Source organism: Lepidochelys olivacea (genome assembly GCF_965140295.1).
Source record: "Lepidochelys olivacea isolate rLepOli2 genome assembly, chromosome: 15".
In the NCBI taxonomy this organism is placed as follows: Eukaryota; Metazoa; Chordata; order Testudines; family Cheloniidae; genus Lepidochelys; species Lepidochelys olivacea.
In genome coordinates this window covers 13,257,828-13,275,251 of record NC_140425.1, presented here as the reverse complement: position 1 = coordinate 13,275,251, position 17,424 = coordinate 13,257,828, and the positions used below count along the sequence as shown (strand labels likewise).

Below are 17,424 nucleotides of genomic sequence, written 5' to 3'. Positions count from 1 at the left end.
TGCATAGTATGGTGGGAATTACTCCCAGTGAAACTCTATTTGCAATGCAGTAGAACGAAAAGTCCCAAATTCCTCACTATGTCACAGTTTTCCAATTTCAGTTTTGGTCATAGTGAATTGCTACTTAAGAGTGAGACTGTTCAGGGAAAAGAAAATGATTTCCCCTGAGAGGAGGTCCTGCTGCGTGTATTTTGCAGGGCTTATCTGGGCTCCCTGCAAAGCTATTCAAGCTCCATAGCCCAAGATTTTGACTGTGACTTTCTCCTCCATTCTTGTCCCATCTCTATCCCAAATTGTTGTCCCATGCCTGCTGGGGTGGGAATAGGGAATGTATCAGAAATAGTATATGTGTGTTTGAGGAGGGACCTAATGGAAGAGCAGATGGAAATATACTGTTAAATAGAAAGAAGGAAGCTGCAAGGTGGCCCAGTCAGGGATGATTTAAAGGAAAAATCCCCTGCTTTTTCCCTCCTTGGGGGTGGACTCTTATCACCATAACTGTTAGTAGGAACAGGCTGTTTTCCATGCCATATGATTCTGTCACATGAGCACTAATCATTGTATTAGCATCCCAATCCTTTCCTGGTGGGGTACAGAGAAAGGATCTTACTGTTCTGTGTTCATGCCTTGACCCACTACTTTTTCAGCAGTGGCAGCACAATTAGCTCCTGGCTGTGCAGCTGCTAGGTATTGATGAATGATTGTACTCAACTCTCCAGTGGTGACTGGGCCTCCACCTGCCACAGTTTTCCCCCATCGGGAATGAAAACTGAGCAAGTGCCTCCTCAAGCATTTCTACGTCATATTTTATAGTACTAATTTTTCACAGGCTTTACGAGCTGTATGGGTACATGCTACTTAGGTCAGATGTTCCTTGGCTTTTCCTCTACTGTCTGATCAGGATACCTTGGTCTGCAAAAAGTTTTTGCAGAGGGTCTAGAAGTAGAAGTGTGGCAACATTGCAGGGTTGATTGGCTCAGTCCAAGACCTCTGAAGGAAAGAGGGGGAAAGAGATGACATTCCACACTCCATCATGCATCTATGATGCATCTTTAACAGTTTTCATGGCCTAGATATGTGGTACTTTAGGGGCACAGACAGAGAAGGAGAAGCCCTCAAACAAGTCCCAAATGTCATCTTTATTAATAAGCACTATTTTAATTGTACAGGTATTTTGGGTGCTCCCTCCTCCTCACAGGAAAGACAAATATTTTATATAGCACTGAGCTCCTATGTAATACTTTCCTTTTTCAAAGAGCTTTACTATAAGTAACTAATCAGTCCACCCAATACCCCTGTGAGGTAGGGAAGTGTTATCATCTCCATTTGATTGATGTTGAAACTGAGCCACAAAGTTGTGAAGTGACTCTCCTCAAGGTTACACAGAGAGCCAGTAGCAAAACTGGGAGGAGAACCCATGGCTCCCAATCCTATTCTGTAACCACAGGTCAACCTCCTGAAACAAAGCTGCTCTGTTTCAATACAATAAATAAGACTGACAAAATTATAGGTCCTGAATCCTTTCCCATCCAAATAAGACCAAGTAATCCAGCTCCTGATACTGCACTGTCCACTTCAGGAGGAATTAAGTGTGCTTGGATGTGGCATGTAAGGAGAATGCTCTAGTACCCTATTAAATCTTTTTGAGGACAACAGCAGAAAGAAAAATACTATAATTACAGTCATTAACATTATATTAATGAGTGCAGTCTCTGCATGTACCTTAAACATACACTATAAGGGCTATTTATTCCAGGCCTAGGTGGAGCTCTTCCATCTCTAAGGCAATTACATTACAGCCACCTGTCACTTAATACTAGCTCTTTACTCTCTGCCGTGTTAACGAGAATAGTGAAAAATACTGCAAGGCTGGATTGATGTCCAAGGGCTTAAACCTGAAAATCCTTACTCAGGTGAGTAGTTTCAACAAAGTAACAGGGAGTAAAGTTTATCTGAGTGAACAAAGCTGATTACGCGCAGCCAGACACCAGGGCAGTTAGAAGAGCGCAGCAGGGTGCGCTGCACATCAGAGAAGCTTTGAAAATCAGTTTCATGGCTGACCAGGCTACGGTGTGACAATTCTGTTTGTTTCTCCTTGATGAAAACCTGCCCCCTTGGTTCACTCTACTTCCCTGTAAACCAACCGCCCTCCCCTCCCCCCTTCCTTCACCGCTTGCAGAGGCAATAAAGTCATTGTTGTTTCAAATTCATGCATTCTTTATTAATTCATCACACAAATAAGGGGATAACTGTCAGGGTAGCCCGGGAGGGGTGGGGGAGGAGGGAAGGACAAGGCCACACTGCACTTCAAAACTTACTGAATGCCAGCCTTCAGTTGCTTGGGCAGTCCTCTGGGGTGGAGTGGTCGGGTGCCTGGAGGTCCCCCCTGCATTCTTGGGCGTCTGGGTGAGGAGGCTATGGAACTTGGGGAGGAGGGTGGTTGATTACACAGGGTCTGCAGTGGCGGTCTGTGCCTTTCCTGCACCTCAACCATATGGCAGAGCATATCAGTTTGATCCTCCAGTAGCCTCAGCATTGCATCCTGCCTCCTTTCATCATGCTGCCGCCACCTCTCCTGTTGCTCCAGCCATCTGTCCTTGCATTCATTTTGTGCTTTCCTGGACTCTGCCATTGTCTGCCTCCATGCATTCTGCTGGGCTCTTTCAGTTTGGGTGGACTGCATGAGCTCAGAGAACATTTCATCGCGAGTGCATTTTTTTCACCTTTTTATCTGCACTAGCCTCTGGGACGGAGATGCTAGTCGCAGTGTTGAAACATCTGCAGCTGTGGGAGGAAAAAAAGGGAGATTAAAACTGAAAAACACATTGGCCATTTAAAAGTAGGGGCTTATGTTTTCGGGTTAACGTGCAGCACAAACCCAACTAACCCCCCTCACACACAATTCTCTGGGATGATCGCATCACTGCTCCCCTCCACCGTGTGGCAACAGCAGGGATGATTTCTTTTCAGCCACAGGCAATCAGCCCAGCAGGAACGGCCACCTCTGAATGTCCCCTGAATAAAATTCCCCTATTTCAACCAGGTGACCATGAATGATATCACTCTCCTGGGGATAACACAGAGAGATAAAGAACGGATATTGCCTGAATACCAGCAAACACCGGGACCACACGCTGCCATGCTTTCTTATGCAATGATTCCAGACTACGTGCTATTGGTCTGCCGTGGTAAAGTGTCCTACCATGGAGGACACAATAAGGCTGCCCTCCCCAGAAACCTTCTGCAAAGGCTTTGGAAGTACTTCCAGGACAGCTTCATTGAGATGTCCCTGGAGGATTTCCGCCCCATCCCCAGACACATAAACAGACTTTTCCAGTAGCTGTACTGGCTGCCAGTGCATCCCAAGTCTTCAGGGCAAAGTAATCATTAAACATGCTTGCTTTTAAACTGTGTATTATATTTACAAAGGTACACTCACCAGAGGTGCCTTCTCCGCCTTCAAGGTCCAGGAGCCCGGGTTGGGAGGATATTGGATCCAGGGTGATAAACAGTTCCTGGCTGTCGGGGAGAATGGTTTCTCCGCTTGCCTGGTGTGTGCTATCTTCAACCTCCCCAAAATCCTCATCCCTGTTGTGTGAGGCTCCCCCCTTGCAGGAGTCCATGTAGAGGGGTGGGGCAGTGGTAGGGGCACCCCCTGATTGCATGCAGCTCATCATAGAAGTGGCATGTCTGGGGCTCTGACCCTGAGCGGGCGTTTGCCTCTTGGGGTTTTTGGTAGGCTTGCCTAAGCTCCTTAAGTTTCACACAGCACTGCTGCGGGTTTCTGTGATAGCCTCTGTCCTTCATGCCCTTGGAGATTTTTTTGGCAATTCGACCCGGTGATGTCGATTTCAGCACTAATCCCCTCGTTGGGGAGGAGTACAGAAATCGATTTTACGAGCCCATTAAGTTGACAAAAATGGCTTTGTTGTGTGGACGGGTGCAGGGTTAAATCGATCTAACACTGCTAAATTTGACCTAAACTCGTAGTGTAGACCAGGGCTCAGACAGAGAAGAGGGAAGGGACAAGTCATATCAACAGGTGACAAGTTTTCTCCCTGACAGATGGTTTTGACATTGTGTTTGGTGTTACAGTGAGTCATCCATTTAGCATTTTGTCTCAGCATGTTTGGATGTTTTGAATGTTCTTTTGTCCCCCTGCAGGCTTTCCTAAAAGAATTTTGAGCTTCTGGTTTCTTTAATCTCCTTTGTTGTCTTTAAAGAAAAAATCAAAGATGTCTCTGTAAGTGTCAGTTTTCTGAAACGTACTAGGGAATGTAATTAAAGGAGAATTCTAAAATTTCAGAATCATTATACCAAAGACATAATATTTATCAACTGCCCCTCCTCCGACAAACAAACACACATTCCTCAGAAGTAGCACATCCCTGTGAAGTGACACGAGTTTTGTGGAACTGAAACAGCAATGGGAAAAGCAGTTGGTTTTCAAGGCTTCAATATGTATATCCGGGTGTGTAAAAGAGGGAATAGAAATATAGTTGCGTTAAATTAGGGTGTGATCCTCCTCACCCCAGTAGTTCCACTGAAGTTAGGATTGCAGGATTGGGCCTCTAGTTTGTTTCCCCTCCCCCAAGGCAGATAAAGTCTGGCCTTTATAGACAAAAAGACAAGCTGTGTGCATGCATGCGTAGCCCCTCCTTTCCACAGTCCCTGTAAGTGTGTTTCTCTCATGTTCTCCCCCAGCACTGGAAGGAGATCACTCTGCAGGTAAATTTGGGGAGGAGGGGAGTTTCCCTCTTTTTTTTCTTTTTTTTTGGACTGAAGAATCACATAGAAGCTACTGCTGGATATTTCTTGAGCAAGGAGAAGTAATAAAAACAAGCTAATGAGATACATGCATTGCAGGATTGGCACATCCATTTTAAATGCCAATAGCATCTTCTGTTATAAATTCAGCATTTCCAGGTAATGAGGGAGACAACAGAGTAGCAACCTCAGGAACTGTGAGGAGTGCAGTTATCTCTCTGTCCACAGATCCCATACCTCATCTGCCTATTGACAAAAACCAAGTTGATTTGAAACAAAAGTTACATTTACCACGCCAGATTTTTAAATAAATATCTAAACATATCCAAACCCAGCATTCACTATCAACTTCTTTTGACTGAGGAAACTCATGAGCTCACAGGACTGAGTCCTAGATCTACCCATGACCCCACTCAAATGTTGTCACCTCTGGGGAAGGTGGCAACCAACCAATTACATGGCACTCTACAAGCAGAATGAGAGAGGTGGAAATGTGGCTAGGGAAACCCAGGAAAACCTCTTACATTTAAAAAAAACAAAATTAGACCGTGGAACTCATTGTCACAGGACGTCATTAAGACCAAGACTTTAGAAAGATTCAAAAAGGATTGGACATTTATATGGTTAACAGTTAATGCTAACAAAAATTTTGGACAGAATATAAAACCTCATGCTTCTGGGTTGAAACCAGTTTCAGGGATTTGGATGAGATTTTCATGGGAGAAGGGCAGATTATCCCACATCTGCCTACTGTGGAGTTTCTTGCATCTTCTTCTGAAGCATGTGGGTGCTGGCCAGTCAGAGATAGGATGCTGAACTAGATGGACCATAGGTCTAATCTCATATGCCAATTCTGATGTTCCTAGGGATCTCAGCCCTAAATTATTAAACTGGCTCTATTACTCTCAGGGCTCACAAACTGCAACATGTCAGAAAAAGATATGCATAAATTAGACTCAGACACATCCTCCCTCCTTAAAATGGATGTCACCTTCAAACTGCTGATGTGTAGGCTCTGGTCCCAGAGTTCACCCTATTCACTACTAAAAGACTCCCTGAGTCTACCCCCATTTTCTTAGAGTGATCGTACACTGTAAGAGCTTCCCAGTCTACCTGATACTACCAAGGCCATTCCCTCCATACAGACTCCCAACTACTGCAGCTAACACTTCCCAAAACAGCTTTCCAGTTGGAAGGAGGGATTTCCAGCAAGTAGTCAGACTTTCACTGCCAGCAGAACTCAAGTGAACTAAGAGAAACAAACCAGATGTGTGACGGGTCAGAATTCTGCCCAGTTTTGTTCTGTCTCCATCATTTAGGGTTCGAATCAGGTACAAGACTCTCTCTGCTCCTTCCTAATACGTTGTTTACTCCGATTACATATAAAGGCGGAAGAGCTGAGAGGCGATCAGCCCGTAGCAACATCCCGCCGCAAAGGCAGTTGCACCGGGCAGAGAAGGTAATTCCTTGCAGACGGAGAGGAGAACCGCGCCCGCAAAGCAGCCGTGCTGGGCGGAGCCCCTTACGCAGTGGGCGTGGCTTCTCGGGCTCATACTGTCCCCCTGAGCTGCGAAGAAGGGGGCCGGGTGCAGGCTCCACCCTACTTCTACTCCCTAGGCAGTTTTCTTGCACTACAGGGGAAATGTAATATCTCAGAATGAGCAGTCTCGAGTCCTGCACCCACCTGGGATAAATAGGTCACACGCACCCAGAAACCACCATGTCCCAGCACTGAGGGGAGTGACTAGCTCAGACTCTCCCCCCCGCCCCCCCGGGAAGGCTCCATGTCCAGCACCGAGGGGAGTGACTAGCTCAGACTCTCCCCCCCGCCCCCCCGGGAAGGCTCCATGTCCAGCACTGAGGGGAGTGACTAGCTCAGACGCTCCCCCCACCCCCCAGGAAGGCTCCATGTCCCAGCACTGAGGGGAGTGACTAGCTCAGACGCTCCCCCCAACCCCCCGGGAACGCTCCATGTCCCAGCACTAAGGGGAGTGACTAGTTCAGACGCTCCCCCCCCGGGAACGCTCCATGTCCCAGCACTGAGGTGAGTGACTAGCTCAGACTCTCCCCTCCCCCCCCGGGAACGCTCCATGTCCCAGCACTGAGGGGAGTGACTAGCTCAGACTCTCCCCTCCCCCCCGGGAAGGCTCCATGTCCCAGCACTGAGGGGAGTGACTAGCTCAGACTCTCCCCTCCCCCCCCCGGGAACGCTCCATGTCCCAGCACTGAGGGGAGTGACTAGCTCAGACGCTCCCCGCACCCCCCAGGAAGGCTCCATGTCCAGCACTGAGGGGAGTGACTAGCTCAGACTCTCCCCCCGCCCCCCCCGGGAAGGCTCCATGTCCAGCACTGAAGGGAGTGACTAGTTCAGACGCTCCCCCCCGCGGGAACGCTCCATGTCCCAGCACTGAGGGGAGTGACTAGCTCAGACGCTCCCCCCCCGGGAACGCTCCATGTCCCAGCACTGAGGGGAGTGACTAGCTCAGACGCTCCCCCCCCGGGAACGCTCCATGTCCCAGCACTGAGGGGGGTGACTAGCTCAGACGCCCCCCCCCCCGGGAACGCTCCATGTCCCAGCACTGAGGGGGGTGACTAGCTCAGACGCCCCCCCCCCGGGGAACGCTCCATGTCCCAGCACTGAGGGGAGTGACTAGCTCAGACGCTCCCCCCCGGGAACGCTCCATGTCCCAGCACTGAGGGGGGTGACTAGCTCAGACGCTCCCCCCCCCCGGGGAACGCTCCATGTCCCAGCACTGAGGGGAGTGACTAGCTCAGACGCTCCCCCCCCGGGAACGCTCCATGTCCAGCACTGAGGGGGGTGACTAGCTCAGACGCTCCCCCCCCGGGGAACGCTCCATGTCCCAGCACTGAGGGGAGTGACTAGTTCAGACGCTCCCCCCACCCCCCACGAAGGCTCCATGTCCCAGCACTGAGGGGAGTGACTAGCTCAGATGCTCCCCCCCCCGCCAACGCTCCATGTCCCAGCACTGAGGGGAGTGACTAGCTCAGACGCTCCCCCCCCCGCCAACGCTCCATGTCCCAGCACTGAGGGGAGTGACTAGCTCAGACGCTCCCCCCCCGCCAACGCTCCATGTCCCAGCACTGAGGGGAGTGACTAGCTCAGACGCTCCCCCCCCCCGCCAACGCTCCATGTCCCAGCACTGAGGGGAGTGACTAGCTCAGACGCTCCCCCCCGGGAACGCTCCATGTCCAGCACTGAGGGGGGTGACTAGCTCAGACGCTCCCCCCCGGGAACGCTCCATGTCCCAGCACTGAGGGGAGTGACTAGCTCAGACGCTCCCCCCCGGGAACGCTCCATGTCCAGCACTGAGGGGGGTGACTAGCTCAGACGCTCCCCCCCCCCGGGGAACGCTCCATGTCCCAGCACTGAGGGGAGTGACTAGTTCAGACGCTCCCCCCACCCCCCACGAAGGCTCCATGTCCCAGCACTGAGGGGAGTGACTAGCTCAGATGCTCCCCCCCCCGCCAACGTTCCATGTCCCAGCACTGAGGGGAGTGACTAGCTCAGACGCTCCCCCCCCGGGAACGCTCCATGTCCCAGCACTGAGGGGAGTGACTAGCTCAGACGCTCCCCCCCCCCCCGGGAACGCTCCATGTCCCAGCACTGAGGGGAGTGACTAGCTCAGACGCTCCCCCCCCCCGCCAACGCTCCATGTCCCAGCACTGAGGGGAGTGACTAGCTCAGACGCTCCCCCCCCGGGAACGCTCCATGTCCCAGCACTGTGGGGAGTGACTAGCTCAGACGCTCCCCCCGGGATGGCTCCTGTCCCCAGTTCTCGAGCGGGGAATAAATAGGCAACACGACCTCACCCCCAGAGAAAGTGAGCCGGTCGCACTCCCGGCAGAAGGCTCTGCCTCTCCGCCCTGGAGGACCCCAGGGAACGGAGTGCGGGCAGGCCCAGCGCCCAACCGCGTCAGATGCCGTAATACTTCTGCGCGAATGGGCTGGCGGCGGCACGTGAGCGTGTTGTGGGCATGTGACCCGCGCGGCCGCAGGCTCCGCCCCCCCCCCCGTGCGCGAGCGGAGTCTGAGCGGCCTCGCCTTGGAGCTGGGTACGCGGAGTTTTCCCTTCTCTTTCTCCCAGCCCGGACGCCGTCGCCGCTGCTCGGTCATGAGGCCTGCCCGTCGTCGGCGCCCGAGCACGGCCCTGTGGCGCGGCTACTGAGCAGCCCCCCCACCGGGCGGGGACCCCTTCTCTCCCCTCCTTGCTTACAGTCGCCGCCATGTTGGGCCGGGAGCCGCAGCGGGGCCGCCACTGAGCCCCGGAGCAAGTGAGGAGGAGGAGGAGGAGGAGGAGCCGGGGCTTGGCCACCGCCGCGCAGCTCGGCCGCCCAGCAGCAGCCATGGCGGAGCAGACCTACTCCTGGTGAGCAGCTGGGCCAGGCCGGCGGAGGAGGCCCCGGGGCGGCGGAGCAGGGGGAGGGTCGGCGGGGACTACTACGGACCCGGGGATAGGCCGGGCGCAGGGCTGTATGAGAGGAGGCGGCCCGCGGGGACGGGCTTGTGACAGGGTGCGGGGGAGCAGGTGTCGTCCTTGGGGACGGGTGGGTAAGGAGCCGGGGCTGCATCTCTCCTCTGGGATGGAGCGGCGGCTCGGAGGCTGGGCTGGAAGGCCCCGTCCCTCCCTGAAGGGAGAGTGTCAGAGCCCCCAGAGGAGGCCCAAGTGGGGAGCTCTGGGCGCGAGGTCTGTGGTGTCGGGTAAATCTGTAACTGCGGAACTGGGCGCTTATTCTGCACCGGCGTTTATAGAAATGAGTGACCGGAGATACTCCCTTGAACGGCTGCAAATGTAAGTAGGCCTCTCTATAAACACAGAGTGCTGCTCTCTCAGCCGCTTTTGTAGCAGCAAGAAGTCCTTTTAGGGTACTTGGGCACGTTCGTGGCTATAGGTGTGACACTAAACTCCTCTGAGACCCAGAGTAAGGAGGGAGCCATCCTTCCTGCAGTTAAAAGGTAGTGGGTATTAATTCTCCCTAACTTTAGCTCCAGATCCATTACTAGGTCAGAAGAGCTCTCTTGATAAGACTGGCAGAGTTTTTTTTCACGTACTGATAATACTGTAAAAAGAACAGGAGTACTTGTGGCACCTTAGAGACTAACAAATTTATTTGAGCCTAAGCTTTCGTGAGCTACAGCTCGCTTCATCAGTTTCTTTTTGTGGATACAGACTAACACGGCTGCTACTCTGAAACCTGATAATATTGTCTTCAGGAAATAAAAAAACAGGGTGAAGAAGCCAGTTTCTGTGGGAAGAAGTGAAACAGAGCAACAGAGAATAGGAGGCATTGTGTGTCTGTCCTGATCCTCTGTCAGGCCTGGTTGGGATTCAAGATTTGATGACTTCCATAGCTTGCTTTTGATGATTTAAAGGATTTAAAAAGGAAAATATTTCAGATAGTCTAATTGTGCAAAGGTGCCAAAGGAACAGCTGAATTGCTTGGAAGAATATTGCGGTACTTGCGTTGTAGTGCTTTACTCTTCCATATTTTTAAGCAATTTTGTTGTTGTAAAGCGAGAGTTGTTATGTTTTTTGAAAGTTTTATGAGATTATTATTAAAAGAAGAAAAACTTGAGCTTTAGACTTTAGGGTGTACCATATGTGGAGGGGGCATTGTATTTATTCAGTTGAGCCAATGAGGAACCTTTCCACTCTAAATGCTTCTGAAAATCTTTATCACTACCTTTGATTTGATTCTTTTAAATAGGTGTGGTGTTATTGTTACATGTTCTGTTTTTAGAACAATACTAAAGATAACCACAGAAAGCACTTCAGTTTTTATTCCAGAGGAGATTAATATTTCTGTAGTCTACATATGTTAAGCAAGTGAAGTGGAAGATAGGAGTTAGCTGGGATTTTAACCACTTGATACATTAATAGAGCTGTGGCTCTTCCTTGCTATAGCAGTATAATGCATGAGTCTCAGAACAGACTGAGTATTTTGCTTTTACTTATATCTATTGATATAATCTACTGTATCTGGTGTTTACAGTTTATATGTAGGGCTTTAATCAACATAGCATGGGAAATGTAGTGAGAAGAATGGCAAAGACCTAGTTTGGAATGGAACAATTCTATTATAGCTTTTGCACTCTTCTCTGCCCACAAAACGTTTGATTACTCATCACAGCTGTCAACAATCTCTGGATTTCTTTATATAAGTATGGTAATACAGTTCTGTACACAATCTTCTAATGGTACTAGTAGTATGTTTATTGTAAAGTAGAAAACTAGTGTTCCTTGGGAAAGCTGTTGAATACGTGGTGCTGCTGTGGTCTTTTGCAGTTGGTGGTTCATTTCCCCTCCATGTGCTAGATCTAAGCCTCTTTTTGTGCTTTAATGGGCAGCTTTATCAAAGTGAATGGCTTTTCTGTCCCATAGGATAATGCCATTTCTAGTATGTTGGGTATCCTGCCTTGACAGCAGCCAACCCCAAACACCTTCCCTACTGGATGGCTGTAGGTGTAAGGTTGTAGGATTTTTCTGACACCTACGGGGCTTATCTTCTGTCCTGAAGCATAATATTTGATCATCTCATCTTACCATGCATAACTATCAATGTTAATTATAGAAAGAAAAGGAGTACTAGTGGCATCTTAGAGACTAACCAATTTATTTGAGCATAAGCTTTCGTGAGCTACAGCTCGCTTCATCGGATGCATTCAGTGGAAAATGCATCCGATGAAGCGAGCTGTAGCTCACAAAAGCTTATGCTCAAATAAATTGGTTAGTCTCTAAGGTGCCACTAGTACTCCTTTTCTTTTTGCGAAAACAGACTAACGCAGCTGCTACTCTGAAAGTTAATCATAGTCACTTAACTTTGTAATACTAGGTGTACTAGCCTCAAAATGAGTGACAAGAATTTATTTTCTGGGGTGATTATGAATACTGTTTTCCTGGGAATGGCTAATCTTGATATGCAATGTGGAACAAGTGGCAGAAGGAAATGTTATTTTAAAAAGTGTTGAATGAAAATGCTTGCTAATGGTGAGTGGGGAGACTTTTTCTGCCAAGTTCCTGCAGTAGTCAAATGAAGTTCATAAGAATGTAGTTTGTTTCAGTGCTACTGCTTAAAGTTCTGACCAACAGTGAAACTGAACTGATGCATTTACCATTGAATTATTCTGGAAACTCATGAGCATCAGAGTTACGAGCTTACTCCTCCTTTGGTGGAAGGTGACAGCAGAAGTATTGCAAAGGGTGTGAGTAGAGGCAGAGTGGGAATCTCCCCAACCTAACTTCCAAGCCAGGAAGTGGGTATGTATTGAGAATGTCTCATCAATCAGAAAGGAGTTTTCTCTCTTTAGGAGCACCAAGGGGAGGGAGGGGGAAGTGGCTGTCCATCATAGTAATTGCAGGGGTGTCTGGCAGAGGTTAATAGGTGGTGAAGATTCAAACTTCAGACATACAAAAGTTGACACCAATACAAAAGAAGGGGATGAAGGCAGCAGGATCTGTGGATGGTAACTTTGTGGAAAAAGCCCAGCCCCTCCTTGTTTCCTAGCAGCTTGTGGTGCAAAGAGTACGCTGTTCTCTCTAGGGTGCTTCCATTGGATCCTACTTGGAAGGGAAAGTAGCATGCATCTCTTTATTTGTCTCTGATTAGCAGGTGTCTAAATTTTCAAGTCCTGATGTAAGTCCCCCTTTTTCTTACCCATTCTGGAAATGGGTCTCTTTGTCTGTTCGTTTTTTGTTTTCTGAAGCCATAAAAGGTTCTCCAAAACTTGGTTTTACAGAAGACAAGGAGAATGAGGATTCCACCTAACACAACAGATGTTTATTTCCTTTATAACTTCAGTCTCACCCTCTGCCAATACTATGGCTAAGGGTAACATAGAACATTGTGTGTCTGAATATTTTCCATGTGAGTGTTGAGTCGGGGAGGATGAAGGATCAGAGTGAAAAAGCAGATTCTCTACTCTGTGTCTCTTCTCTACTCTGTCAGTAGCCTTTTAATTCTGATTTGGTCACTTATAAAGTTCAGGATGAAGATTCAGGCAGTGGAACAGTCCCTATATTTGGCATCAAACTCTTGGGTTATGAAGAAGTAGTATTAGGAGGAGGCTTCTCGGCCCAGTACAGAAGAGATGGAAATTAATTTATTACTATTTATTTAGGAATTAACAGGTTCGTTAATCCTTACCATGTAAATGGCCAGAAAGGCGCGGAGGCAGTGCACGGTAGCATGGCTCGACCTGGCTAATGCCTTTGGGTCCATGCCCAACCACCACATCTTTGCCATGGTCCAGGAGTTTGGGATGCCAGAGAACTTCCTCCGTATGATCTGAGAGGTGTACAAGGGATGCAGCATCACCATTCGCTCGGTCGAAGGGGAGACCGCCGAGATCCCGATCCGGAGGGGAGTTAAGCAGGGCTGTCCCCTCAGCCCCATCATCTTTAACCTCGCCATAGAGCCGTTGCTGCGAGCGATCTCCACTGGCGCAGTTGGCTTCAACCTCCACAGTGAGAGGGTGAGTGTCCTGGCTTACGTGGAGGACCTGGTCCTGACTGTGGACGACCCAGAGAAGCTCCAACGTATGCTAGATGCTGGCAGTAGAGCTGCTGATTGGATGGGGCTCCGTTTCAATGCAAAGAAGTGCGCCCCTCTCCACATCAACGGCAGCAAAAGGGACTCTGTGCAGACGACAGGGTTCCAGATCCAGGGCGAGCCGATCATCCCCCTGGCAGAGGGGCAGGCGTGCCGGCACCTCGGCATGCAGATGGGTTTCCATGTCCGGCAGACGCCCGAGGACACCATCCAGGAGATCTTGCAGGATGCTGCCAAGATCGACGCCTCCCTGCTAGCGCCGTGGCAGAAAATAAACGCCCTGAACACCTTCCTGATCCCCCGCATCTCGTTCGTCCTAAGGGGAGCCGCCGTGGCAAAGGTACCCCTCAACAAGGCAGACAAGATCGACCGGCAGCTGGTGAAGAAGTGGTTGTTCCTTCCCCAGAGAGCCAGCAGCGAGCTGGTCTATATCGCTCACAGGCATGGTGGTGCCAATGTTCCCCGCATGGGTGACCTATGTGACATCGTGGTGATCACCCATGCCTTCCACCTGCTGACGTGTCCCGACGCCATGGTAAGGAACATTGCAGCAAATGCCCTCCATGACACAACAAAGAAGCGGATTGGCAGAGCCCCCTCCAACCAAGACACTGCCAGCTTCCTGAGCGGTTCCCTGGATGGCGAATTCGGACGGGATGGGTGCGACATCACTTCACTGTGGTCCCGCGTTCGCAATGCCATGCGTCATCTGGGGAAGCGCATCGGCTGCTGCTGGGAGTGGTGCGAGGAGCGCCAGGAGCTGGGAGTCCTGGTGCTGCAGATCAGGTCTGACGACAACACCATTGTCACCCCGAGCGCCAGGGGAATGTTGGAGAGGACCCTGAAGGGGGCCATCCACTCGCTGTACATGGAAGCCCTGAGCGTAAACCAGACTAGGGTAAAGCCTTCGAACTGACCAGCAAGTGGGACGCCAGCACCACTTCCTCGCCGGGGGTGGCTTCACCCCCTTCGGCGACTGGCGGTTCATCCACCATGCCCGGCTCAACTGCATCCTGCTCAACGGAGCCGTCCGCCACGGGAATCGAGACAAGCTTTGCAGGAAGTGCGGCTACTCCAGCAAGACCCTGCCCCACGTCCTGTGCAGCTGCAAGCCCCACTCCAGAGCCTGGCAGCTGCTCCACAACGCCATCCAGAACTGCCTAGTGAAAGCCATCGCACCACGCCTGGGGGAGGTCACCGTGAACTGCGCCATCCCCAGTACTGACAGCCATTTGCGACCTGATGTGGTAGTCACCGACGAGGCCCAGAAAAAGATCATCCTCATCGACATCACGGTCTCCTTTGAGAACAGGACCCCGACCTTCAGTGAATCCCAAGTTCGTAAGCTGGAAAAATATGCCCCCCTGGCTGACACCCTGAGAGCGAAGGGCTATGAGGTGCAGCTGGACGCCCTGATCGTCGGAGCCCTGGGTGCTTGGGACCCCTGCAACGAGCGTGTGCTTCGGACCTGTGGGATCGGTCGACACTATGCAAGGTTCATGCGGCGCCTCATGGTCTCAGACGCCATCCGATGGTCCAGGGACATCTACATCGAACACATCACCAGCCACCGACGGTACCAGGAGGTGTGAGCCGGTACGACATCGTGCATCAACTATGGGAAAGGGACTGAGAGACTTTTTTCCATTGGACCATGTGAACTGGAACCATAAACTCACTGAACATTAAATCCCACCAAATGAGGGTAGATCCATCCTCATCATCGTATCCGCTCATTATACGCCACACCTGAATATAGCCATTATATGGACAACATACCACCATAGCCCAATGTCTGTACTTTGACCTGTTAAACTTATACCCCCAATCGGGGAGATTGCAGATTATGTATTCCTTACGCCACCCGCTCCTAGACCGAATTTCTCACCCCCTGATTATCCGTACCTTATTCCCTGATAACCAGAAACTTCTATGCCTAAACTCTGTACCATTTTCTTTTTACTTCAACATTATCTTAATAAAATTATTACCTTTATTTAGGAATTAACAGGTTAATCCTTACCATGTAAATATTGTAACCAAAACAACGGTTACAAAACAGCCATTACAACAGCGAGATTTTGTTTAAGGAGACTTTATACAGAGGTATAGTAATGAAAGCTTTCTATTTAACAGGGTGTTCACGTTATGGGGTCAGCATCATTACAGTACCCATGATGTCGTTTTTAGTGATTTTATTAAATTGAGTGAAATCTCTGATTACACAAATTAGCAGACCAGGTGTGTCTATCAAATGTTAATATTAAAAGAAATGGGACAGGTATGCTTATATGGAAATTCAGTTTTGTGAACTGTCAAATCAGTCAGCAGGCAAGGTGCTCTCAAATAAGCATAAACACACAATGCTATCCTTGTCCCATGGTGATTTCTAATCAGCTGTGTGTTTACAGTGTATTTAGATTCAAAATTTTGTGGTCTTGGCTTCACTTCATAGGTAACTTGAGTTAATTCAGTGTTGCCCCAGCTCAGGTCCAGCATCCCCATCCCCCCCCCCCAAAAAAAGGTGTTTAGCTCAAGTTTGGTGTGATGCTTTTAACTCAAATAGGCTGGCCCATCATTAATCTATAGATTAAGGGCTTGGCTACACTTGCGAGTTACAGCGCAATAAAGGAGCACCGGGCGCACTAGCTCGCTACCCGTCCACACTGGCAAGGCATCTAGAGCGCTCTGACTCTGCGGCTACAGCGCTGCTGGTACTCCACCTCAGCAAGTAGAATAACGTTTGCTGCCCCCCCCCCCCCCCCGGAGCGCCGCGGCACCAGTGTAGACAAGGCGCTGCATTACTGCGCTCTGATCTGCCTCCGGAAACGTCCCATAATCCCCTTAAGTTACGTGGCCACTCTTCTCATTGATTTGAACTTGCTGCAGGAATACAGATATGCCGTTTGAAAGCTCCGTTTCTGACAGCCAGCTGCTTATCTGCTCCGAGACAAAGCAGCCATTACTATGGAATGCTGTGTGTGAGAGAGGGAGGGGCGGGGGGGAAGAGGAGTCTGCTGCTGTCTGAACTTACGAGGCAGCATGCTGACATGCTCTCAGCCCTCCCAAAACCCACTCTCTGTCCCCCCACATAAACACAACACACTCCCTGTCACACTCCACCCCCGCCTCTCCTTTGAAAAGCATGTTGCTGTCACTTGCATGCTGGGATAGCTGCCCATAATGCAGCGCTCCCAATGCCGCTGCAAATGTGGCCACGCCAGTGCGCTTGAAGCTGTCAGTGTGGACAGACTGCAGCACCTTCCCTACTGCGCTCTACGAAGGCTGGTTTAACTCAAAGCGCTCTACATCTGCAAGTGTAGCCATGCCCTAAGTTAGCACAGTTCCTCAGCTGCAAAGAAAATCACTCTGTGCAGCTCAAGTGTCGTTTTGTAGCATGGCTGCTCTCACTTCAGCTAGGCTAACTTGAGTGAGCTCTGCAGTGAGGACACTTTGGGAGTGTGAGGCTGATTACAATAAATGAAAATTTAAAAATTACCTTCTTATTATACTAACTTTTTTAGGAGAGGAATCACAAAACATACAGGGCTAAATTCTACCCCTAATTAGTCATATCACCTGAAGACTTCAGTGGAAGTTGTGCTCATATATGAAGATAAAATTTAACTTTTACTCTTAAATTTGTCAAGAACTGAAATCTACAGCCAAATTTCACTGTTAACCATTGTAAATCTGTATTATCTCGTGTCAGTGGAGTTGACCTGTAGTAAATTTGGAATAACAAACATGAGTTATGTACCTATCTCCACCCTTATTGCATTGCTCATTGGTTAAATCCCTTTTCCCCTATGCTTTGCTTTTTTAGACTGTGCGCTAATCTAGGCAGGACTAGACTGAAAAAGACTTTGGGACAAGGAACACGGGGTCAACTGAAGCTGGGCAGGGAATAGTACCGGCATTTATGTAGTTAAATAACTTGAAGTTGTTTCCTGATCATGAAGTAAAAAACAGTGGGGACTAAATTGAGCACAGTGCAAATTTTGTAATAACTTCAACTTGGATTAAAGACAGATGGCCTCTAGAGGCCTGCAGCAATGTCACATTCTGCTGTGATCCCCATCTGACGTA

General features: G+C 49.7%; 1 protein-coding gene and 1 long non-coding RNA gene across 3 annotated transcripts in view; one reads left to right on the top strand and one right to left on the bottom strand.

The window, feature by feature from the left end:
- Positions 1-2,329: 2,329 nt before the first annotated feature.
- On the bottom strand, positions 2,330-6,205 carry LOC311531554. The gene is made up of 3 exons (XR_014714240.1): positions 6,032-6,205; positions 3,440-4,215; positions 2,330-2,784 (listed from the first exon to the last, which is right to left on the bottom strand). It is a non-coding gene; the product is annotated as an uncharacterized lncRNA (long non-coding RNA).
- Positions 6,206-8,786: 2,581 nt separating this feature from the next.
- SPPL3 (signal peptide peptidase like 3) overlaps positions 8,787-17,424 on the top strand; it is a 142,006-nt gene continuing 133,368 nt past the window's right edge. Inside the window, exon 1 of one of the 2 annotated variants that reach the window (XM_084649002.1) lies at positions 8,787-9,155. In XM_084649002.1, coding sequence (XP_084505128.1) covers positions 9,133-9,155 — 23 coding nt within the window. In that variant the 5' untranslated portion in view covers positions 8,787-9,132. Of the gene's footprint in view, positions 9,156-9,340; positions 9,579-17,424 lie in introns of those variants that run through there. The other variant, XM_084649001.1, reaches the window with a different exon arrangement.